Below are 10000 nucleotides of genomic sequence, written 5' to 3' on the forward strand. Positions count from 1 at the left end.
AATTCAAATGTATTGTATATCTTCCGAGTTCAACCTAAACAAATTCAGTTGGTGTCCGATTATCTACATTTGAAAAGATTTCAGCGCAAAAAGAAGTACTTTTTTAATATCAGTAACATTCTAAAAAGCCCATATTTCAGCATCATATAGCAGGATTGATTGTACCTGGGAATAAAGTAAGATTGTATATGTATTAAGTGAATTACGATTAGATACATACATAATATTCATACATACATGCATATTATGTATAATTGAAATACCTCTTGAGCGCGTACAGAGAGAGAGAGAGAGAGAGAGAGAGAGAGAGAGAGAGAGAGAGAGAGAGAGAGAGAGAGAGAGAGAGAGAGAGAACTAAAACTAAACCTAGAAATGATAATTACCTGCTTTTCGTTTGCAGTCATTAAAGCATTATTGGCTCAGATTTTTCCGTTCAAAATAGTTCGTGCACAATTTGTTAGCTCCGAAATGTTCACGGCATATATGCCCATGATGTCAACCGTTTTTCTGCTTTCCACCATAATAATAATAATAATAATAATAATAATAATAATAATAATGGATACTTATATAGCACACTATCCAGAAATCTGCTCTAGGTGCTTTACAAAAACGCTTTTGTTAACATAATACATCATATCTATGTTACATACACACACCAAAATGTGACTACACACACACACACACACACACACACACACACACACACACACACACACACACACACACACACACACACACACACACACACACACACACACACACGCTGCATACAAACATTTTAACATGTGTATCTAACAGCTACCCTAACACATACGCACACATAGGCAGGCACAAACTTACATAAACACACGCACACACAATACACATTCATATACATGCATGTAGTTATGTACACATACATATGTATACACACATAGTCAAGCACAGCTAACGCAAAGGAAGTGGACCTGCCACAATTGAACTTATTGCTGAGGAAAAAGGTGCGTTTTGAGACGAGATTTAAAAGATGCGAGGGAATCAGAATGAAACCTTTTTCTCGTGAATGCCAAAGGCTTCGTGCACGGATGATTTCCGCTGAGTGTGACATAAACCAGTAAAGCTGCGTTGCCTGTATCGAAAGGACTCTACAGTGGACAGGGATGTGTTGTTATCAACAGGTGGGAGAAGAAGTTCTGCTCCTGGAATCACTGAGAACAGTATTGAGATGAATTTGTTTTTGTTATGTTTTTTTCAGACGCCAAAACATGGGATTTTCAAACATAGCCCCGTCTGTTAGCTGGTCTACTTTCGCGGAGTACATTTTAACAATGGCGTGCTCATAATGACATCAAAAGATTATGTTGCAAATTTGAGAAGAAATCATTAAACACCAGGCATTTTGTATTCATCACATCATGCATTCTTGTAACAGATCAGAGCTGTCATCAACTTAGAGTGTCTGTATTGTGCTGGCTACTTTTAATATCCATAATCATCATAGAGAACAGTAGAATCCCGAAGCTGACATTGTTGATATGGATTGGTAAAATTCGCGTCAAATACTGTGGTGCAGCCGGTGTGGGCTAAAACCATCCATGTAATCAACAGATACCATCGGACTACCGCAACAGAACAATGAACAGAGCTGAGACGGGTATCTCAACCTCTAGAATAGTAAAACACTGGACATCATCACAGAACAATCAAACACTGGCAAGTGTCAATCTGTTGTCCAGTTTTAACGTGTGAACACAAAACCCCGCGTCTCTCGTCTCAACAAATGGTGACGATCACACCTGACCTTCTGGCGTGTACGCTGTGCCATTGCGGCATTTCGAGCCAGCTTGCCGTGAGCTATATACAGCTAGTGTTCCGTCATATTTAGACCCAAGGCCATTCCTAAAACAGTCCGCTGAGGACTGAGCTGGTGAAGAGCGAAGAAATTCAACTGGAAACGAAATTCATCCTCCTCAACAAACACATAACAGTGTTTCCACACAAAATATTATGTGATCAGCATAAACCGTGACTGAAAACAACCCCCCCCCCACACACACACACATAACTTAAAGAAACAAAAACCCACAATAGAACACAAGGCAAAGCAACACAAAGAAAACCAGAAACCACTTGAGCTTTTGTCACCCTCAAAAGAGCTGTTATTGAACAAACAAAAAAAAAGCAAAAAAAAGCACACTAACAATGAAATACAAACTATTAAAAAATATATATGAAAAACCCGTAAGCCACTTGAAACTGTTGTCACACTGAAAAGAGGTCTAGTTTGATTGGTTGCTTAATTACAGCCAAACAGAAACAGACATACACACTAAAAGAGAGAGACAGTCAGAGAGAAGGAGAGCTTTGTAATCTGATTGGTCAAGCCGACAGTGGATTGGACAGGAAACCCTCATCCTCCTCACTGTGCCTGTGAAGCAGGGAGAAGAAGAGGAGAGACAGAGAAACAGAGAACACTAACAGACGGACAGACACCGCAAGGACGTGCCAGAGTCTAGTGGTGGGGTGACTGTGGCAGCAGCGCGTGCAGCCATGGAGGAGGAGGGGGGACCCATCAGCTCCCCGGAAGGAGGTTACCTGAGCTCCCCGGACAGTCACCTGAGGTCCCCCGAGGAGGTGTCGGACGACTTCCACAGTCAGCTGAACCACGCCAGGATGCTCCCCTCAGAGGACTACGACAACGTGGAGGGGGAGGAGTTCAAGGTAAGTTGATTGGCTGTTCTTCTGTGGTGTTGTGTTTGTTGTTGTGTGCTGTTTTGTTGGTTTGTGTTGTGTGGTTCTGTGGTGTTTGTGTGTTTGTTGTTGTGTGCTGTTTTGTTGGTTTGTGTTGCGTGGTTCTGTGATGTTTGTGTGTGTGTGTGTGTTGTTGTGTGCTGTTTTTTGGTTTGTGTGGTTCTGTCGTGTTTGTTGTTGTGTGCTGTTTTGTTGTTTTGTGTTGTGTGGTTCTGTCGTGTTTGTTGTGTGCTGTTTCGTTGTTTTGTGTTGTGTGGTTCTGTGGTGTTTGTTGTTGTTGTGTGCTGTTTTGTTGGTTTGTGTTGTGTGGTTCTGTCGTGTTTGTGTGTTTGTTGTTGTGTGCTGTTTTGTTGGTTTGTGTTGTGTGGTTCTGTCGTGTTTGTTGTTGTGTGCTGTTTTGTTGTTTTGTGTTGCGTGGTTCTGTGGTGTTTGTGTGTTTGTTGTTGTGTGCTGTTTTGTTGTTTTGTGTTGTGTGGTTCTGTGGTGTTTGTGTGTTTGTTGTTGTGTGCTGTTTTGTTGTTTTGTGTTGTGTGGTTCTGTGGTGTTGTGTTTGTTGTTGTGTGCTGTTTTGTTGGTTTGTGTTGTGTGGTTCTGTGGTGTTTGTTGTTGTGTGCTGTTTCGTTGTTTTGTGTTGTGTGGTTCTGTGGTGTTGTGTGTTTGTTGTTGTGTGCTGTTTCGTTGTTTTGTGTTGCGTGGTTTTGTGGTGCTTGTGTGTTTGTTGTTGTGTGTTGTTTTGTTGTTTTGTGTTGCGTGGTTCTGTGGTGTTGTGTGTGTTGTTGTGTGCTGTTTTGTTGGTTTGTGTTGCGTGGTTCTGTCGTGTTTGTGTGTTTGTTGTTGTGTGCTGTTTTGTTGTTTTGTGTTGCGTGGTTCTGTGGTGTTTGTGTGTTTGTTGTTGTGTGCTGTTTTGCTGTTTTGTGTTGTGTGGTTCTGTGGTGTTTGTGTGTTTGTTGTTGTGTGCTGTTTTCGTTGGTTTGGTTTGCGTGGTTCTGTGGTGTTTGTGTTTGTTGTGTGTGCTGTTTTGTTGTTTTGTGTTGCTGTGGTTTTGTCGGTGTTTGTTGTTGTGTGCGTGTTTGTTGGCTTGTGTTGCGTGGTTCTGTGATGTTTGTGTGTGTGTGTGTCGTTGTGTACTGTTTTTTGGTTTGCGTGGTTCTGTCGTGTTTGGTGTTGCGTGGTTTTGTTGTGTTGTGTGGTTTTTTTTTTGTGTGGGCTGGTTGGTTGGTTGGGGTTTTTTTTTTTTGGTTGGTTTGCGTGATTATGATGATGGTTTTGTTGTTTTTGTCCGTGATTTGCAGAAAGAACAGTACAGCATATCCTGTGCTGTTTTGCTTGCGTGGTTTTGTTTTGTTGATTTGCTGGGGGGGGGGGGGGGTTGTTGCTGTATTTGTTTGTTTTATTGAAAGAACAGTACAGCCCTCTTGTTCAGACTGCACGCATGTTTTGCATGGTGGCTTCTGCTTCTTTATGTCTATCAAACACCACCTTTCAATTTTTGAAATGGCGTGGTTTCGTGTCATTTTTATGTAAAGGCATCTGCAGAAAGGTATCTGCAGTATACCTTCTCTTTTGTTTTAAATTTTGGGAGGGGGTGGGGTGGTGTGGGGTGAGGGGACCGGGGAGGGGGAGTGTCCGATTCTGGCGTGGCTGAGACAGTCGGACAGCCAGCCGGTTGACGTGTGTGCACAACGACATGGGGGCTGTTTGCTCTGTTCTGGTCGATGGCTGCTTTCGTCATCTTTGTCTTTTCCCGCTCTTTCACTCAGCCTTCATCCCTGTCTGTCTGTCTATCTCGATCACGATCCCTCTCACTTTTGTCTGTTTTTGTTCTGTTTGTCTCTGTCTGTCTGTCTGTTTGTCTCTCTCTCTCTCTCTCTCTCTCTGTCTGTCTGTCTCTCCCGGAAGTTAACTACATAGTTTGTAAATGAACTGTTGGATTATCCACTCCCTCTTTCCCCATCCCTCTTCCCCTTCCCCGATGTGTATGTATGCCTATGGCCGAAGCACATTAAACTCTCTCTCTCTCTCGATCTCCCGGAAGTTACTACATAGTTTGTAAATGAACTTTTGGATTACCCACTCCTTCTTCCCCCCCCATCCCTCGCCCCCTCCCTCGATGTGTATACATGCATATGGCCGAAACATCTGTGTGTGTGTGTGTGTGTGTGTGTGTGTGTGTGTGTGTGTGTGTGTGTGTGTACCTTCCAGTCGCTATCTGTTTCTTTTCTTTTCTGTCCCTCATGTCTCTGGTCTTCATTATCTCTGTCGTCCTCTCTCAGACGATTGGCCCTTCAGGTACGGGTTGTTATGGTTTGTTAACTGTCTGGTTTTGTCATGGGTTTAATTCGTTGTTATGGTTTGTTAACAGTCTGGTTTTGTCATGGGTTTAATTCGTTGTTATGGTTTGTTAACTGTGTGGTTTTGTCATGGGTTTAATTCGTTGTTATGGTTTGTTAACTGTGTGGTTTTGTCATGGGTTTAATTCGTTGTTATGGTTTGTTAACAGTCTGGTTTTGGCATGGGTTTAATTCGTTTTGGCATCGTTTGCCTTCGTCTGTTCGATGTTAGTGAAAACGTAGGAAAACCACCTTTCCCTCACCACCCCCACCACTTTCTGTCAAGTCTCACCTTTTATTTAGTCCATGTGGCTCACTGATCATGTGTGTGTGTATGTGTGTGTGTGTGTGTGTGTGTGTGTGTGTGCGTGCGTGCGTGCGCGTGTGTGTGTGTATGCGTGCGTGCATGTGTGTATGTGTGTGTGTGTGTGTGTGTGTGTGTGTGTGTGTGTGTGTGTGTGTGTGTGTGTGTGTGTGGTGCATATGTTACTTGTGTACGGTTTTTTGTTTGTTTGTTTCTTGTTTGTTCTTCTTCTTTCTTTTTTTTTCCATTACTTGTTTTTGTTTGTTCCTGCTTTTAGCGAAATCACAAAGGGAAATGTCAACACGACTTGTCGGGCACAAAATGCCCTCATAGTTTGTCTGCTGGGTCCTGTGCACTCGCAATAATTGCAAAGCAAGCTTCTGTCTTTGTTTTGTTTTTCTCAGTAATTGCCTCTAAACCTAGTTTGTCTCGTGTACTTACCCCCCCAGTAATTTCATTTGAAACTGTTTAAATTGTCCCCAGAGAAAATGCATGCAGCTTGCTTTGTTTTATTTATAAGTCAACAAAAAAACCAAAAAACCCAACAAAGAACAAAAAAAACCAGCGCGTGTTTCCTTTTCAAAATTATGTCCTGTTGAGATTTTGTCGTTGTCTACATTTTTTGTTGTTGTTGTTGTCTACATTGCAGCAATGAAAACAGGTCTTTCACTCAGGAGTCCACTCGTGCGTACCAGTGAACGTGGGAGTTGCAACCCACGAACGGGGAAAAAAAAAATCCGTTTGTTTGCTTGTATGTTTTCATATTTGAATGTATATTTCTATTATGTTCTGTCCTCCCCCACCCCCCTCCCCTCTCCTCTCCTCCCACCCATCCCCGCTTCTCATCCTTTTAGCGATCTTTCCATCCCGTCCGTCCGTCTGTGTGTGTGTGTGTGTGTGTGTGTGTGTGTGTGTGTGTGTGTTTTGTGTGTCTAAATTGTATGTACTTCCTTTGCAAACAGGCCGGTGGTTTTGCTGTAAAATATTTCTGAGTTCTGAGTTCTCTCTCTCTCTCTCTCTCTCTCTCTCTCTCTCTCTCTCTCTCAGTCCCTCATTCTATCCGTGTCTGTCAAGGGCTACATGTAAACAATCGCATATCTTTTTTTGTTGTTGCTTGTTCCACTTCCCTCATGAAAGAAAATGAATTCATTAATTCACTGAATCATTTTCACCCTGAGTGTTATATATATATATATATATATATATATATATATATATACATATATATATATATATATATATATATATATATATATATATATATATATATATATATAATGTTCCATAACCCTAAGACTGGAAGCGAAAGACGGAATAAAAATAACTCTACGCATCGGTCAATTTTCAAGGACACAACACATTTTGTTGTGTCAATATTATGTTCTCTATTTTTCGGCCTTTCGATTGCTTCGAATAAAAGATAGAATGTTATGTGTTTTATATGTGTTTTATGTTCATCGTTCAAACACACACACACACACACACACACACACACACATCGTGGAGATATAAAAAAAAGATCTGCTGTATAACGTAAGGCTACTTGTAAATATCCGTGCGTGTGTGTAACTGTTTGCTTGTCAATGTGTGTGTGTGTGTGTGTGTGTGTGTGTGTGTGTGTGGATAGCAAAAGCTCTCACATGACAGAGAAATTTAACATTTCATTTTTTTTCATTTTTTGTATTCTATCACGATCGGTGTGAAACACAAGTGCATGCATGGGTGCAGAGCGGAGTAGGACAAACGACTGAACTCTCTGGTTGATTATTGATCTCTGTGATTCTATCGTTCGATCTATCTATCTATCTATCTATCTATCTATCATCTCTGTCTCTCTCTGTCTCTAACTCTTCCTCCATGTATCTGTCTCTCTCTGTCTGTATGTCTCTCTCTTTTTCTACCCCCCCCCCTCTCTCTCTCTCTTTCTCTCCCCCCCTCTCTCTCTCTCTCTCTCTCTCTCTCTCTCTCTCTCTGTCCCTCCCTCTCCCTCACTTTCTGGTTCCCGTTCTTGCTCTCCTTTTCCGTGGAACATGCTCTTGAACGCATGTCATTTCCCACAACCTTTAGGCCAGGGGGGTGGGGAGGTGGGGAGGAGGGAGGGGGGGGTGCAAGGTGGCATGAAAAAAACTCCATGCATCTGTCAGTTTTCAATGGGACAACACACGCTGTCGGCTCAGTGACGTGCCCTTAAAAGTTAGTTTTTTTTTTTTTTTTTATCCTGCTCTCCGTTTCCTTGGAGGAAAAGGCCGAATTCTGCGAGAGCTCTGTTCGATCTGGCGTGATCCTTTGATCACAGCTTTGTTTCGTTTTATTTGTTGTGTTGTGTTGTGAGTGTGTGTGTGTGTTTGTTTGTTTGTGTGTGTGTGTGTGTGTGGTGTGTGTGTGTGTGTGTATGTGTGTGTGTGTGTGGGTGTGTGTGTGTGTGTGGCATCCACCACTCTCTTAGAGAGTCCACTCTTCCTCACAGATTCTTCCTCGCTCGCGTTCACAGGACTCATCGGCACGCGCTCAAACAGAAACAGAACATGTTCTTTCGAGCCCGCCACGCATGCAAGCACGCTTACAACCAGCAAACCACACACGTTGGCTAAAGTTAACATGCAGACGTATATATGCAGACATGCACGCGTGCACATTCACACAAACACACTCTCTCTCTCTGTCACACGTACACACACATACTAACGCACGGACACACACACGCGCGCGCAACATATACACATACACACAAACACAAGCCTACACACGCACACAAACACAACCACACATTGACAAGCAAACAATTACACACATGCACGGATATTTACAAGCAGCCTTACGTTATACAGCAGATTTTTTTAAATTTGTATTTGTATTTCTTTTTATCACAACAGATTTCTCTGTGTGAAATTCGGGCTGCTCTCCTCAGGGAGAGCGCGTCGCTACACTACAGCGCCACCCATTTTTTTTTTCCCCTGCGTGCAGTTTTATTTGTTTTTCCTATCGAAGTGGGTTCTTTTACGTCCGCTAGGTGCATGCTGCAGACGGGACCTCGGTTTATCGTCTCATCCGAATGACTAGCGTCCAGACCACCACTCAAGGTCTAGTGGAGGGGGAGAAAATATCGGCGGCTGAGCCGTGACTCGAACCAGCGCGCTCAGATTCTCTCGCTTCCTAGTTGGACGCGTTACCTCTAGGCCACCACTCCACACTCGACGATGGTGGCTGTAGCATCGCTTTATATATATATATACAAATATATTTTTTTTAAAGTTCACCAGAAAGAAAAAGAACAGAAAATAAATATTACTGTCGGTTACGTTTCGTTGAAAGCAAAACAACAAAAGGGGGAGGGAGGAGTAGGGCAAACGTAAACGAGTTGATCAATTTTCAGATGACATAGGAAGCAATACTTTCTGGTCAGGTGTTTTTTTCTGCTTTATTTAATTTCCTTTCATTGAAGTAAGAAGGCGAGATGAGAAATGTAAACCAATCCATCAAAACGGCGGTCTGAATCAAGCAGCGTACACCACACCACACCCCATATCACACCACACCACACCACACCATACCACATACCACACTACAGCACACCACACCACATACCACATACCACACCACAGCACATAACACACCATACCACAATAGTACTGCTACTAACCTCCCTACCATTAGCCACAATCAAATCATAACTGGTTACACGAAACGATGTGTCTACCGTCGCTACTCTTTCCATCATCACCCCCCTATTTTTTTAGCACCACTATATTGAAAAAAGAAATCTGAATGTAAGTAGGCATACTCAGAGAAAGAATGGAAAGGGGGAGGCACCATGGCGCATAAACCATCGTATCGATCGCACCAACCATGTATCCATGAGTGATAACATGTAATATGCAGCTTCTGTTCAAACGTGTGTGTGTGTGTGTGTGTGTGTGCGTGTGTGTGTGTGTGTGCGTGTGTGTGTGTGTGTGTGTGCGTGTGTGTGTGTGTGTGTGTGTGTGTGTGTGTGTGCAGTGCGTGCATGCGCGAGTATGCACAAGTTTTTTATATTGATATGCACTTGTATGTATCTTATTTCTACTGTATCTGTGTTTGTGTATGATTTTCGATTTATGTTCGTATCTTGTTATGTACTATCCCTCCCAATATTCCTTGTGACCCCGGTACACTTGGTAATAAAGACATATTCTATTCTATTCTAAAATCTTTTTAACTTCTGTTTCTGCTTCTGGAATTTTTTGTTTGTTTGTTGTGGGGGGTGGGGGTGGGGGGTCTTGTTAGGAAAATGAGATATTGTGCTTGGGTATCGAATGTTTTGGGGTTGTTGTTTTGTTGGTTTTTTTGGGGTTTTTTTTTCTTCCGAACAATGAGCAGCTGCAGCTGTCAGCACTATATACACACAGCCCCTCTCCATCCCCCCCCTTTCTTCCTTTAAGCTCCCTCCCTGCACCCAACAATCCTCACACCCCACCCCCTTCAACATCCCACCCCCCCCCACCCACACCCAGCCCCTTTTCCAGCTTTCTTATCTGTCTCTCCTCCCACAGCATCGCCCCCCCCCCACACCCCCAACCCCCCATACCCTCCCCTCCCCACCCCACCCCTCCTCCCTCTCCCTCCATCTCATAGCTCCTCGTACCCATTGTGCCGT

The 10000-nt window shown here is 43.1% G+C and overlaps 1 protein-coding gene across 4 annotated transcripts in view; it reads left to right on the forward strand.

Annotated features, from left to right (window-relative positions):
* Positions 1-10000, forward strand: part of LOC143288816 (ras-related protein Rab-37-like) — a 566540-nt gene that overhangs the window by 347301 nt on the left and 209239 nt on the right. For 2 of the 4 annotated variants that reach the window (XM_076597455.1, XM_076597463.1), the window contains exon 1: positions 2518-2703. The exons of the other annotated variants lie outside the window; for them this stretch is intronic. In XM_076597455.1, the coding sequence (XP_076453570.1) occupies positions 2533-2703 (171 nt within the window). In that variant the 5' untranslated portion in view covers positions 2518-2532. Of the gene's footprint in view, positions 1-2517; positions 2704-10000 lie in introns of those variants that run through there. 4 annotated transcript variants of the gene reach the window in all.

Source organism: Babylonia areolata, chromosome 1 (assembly GCF_041734735.1).
Source record: "Babylonia areolata isolate BAREFJ2019XMU chromosome 1, ASM4173473v1, whole genome shotgun sequence".
Taxonomy (NCBI): Eukaryota; Metazoa; Mollusca; class Gastropoda; order Neogastropoda; family Buccinidae; genus Babylonia; species Babylonia areolata.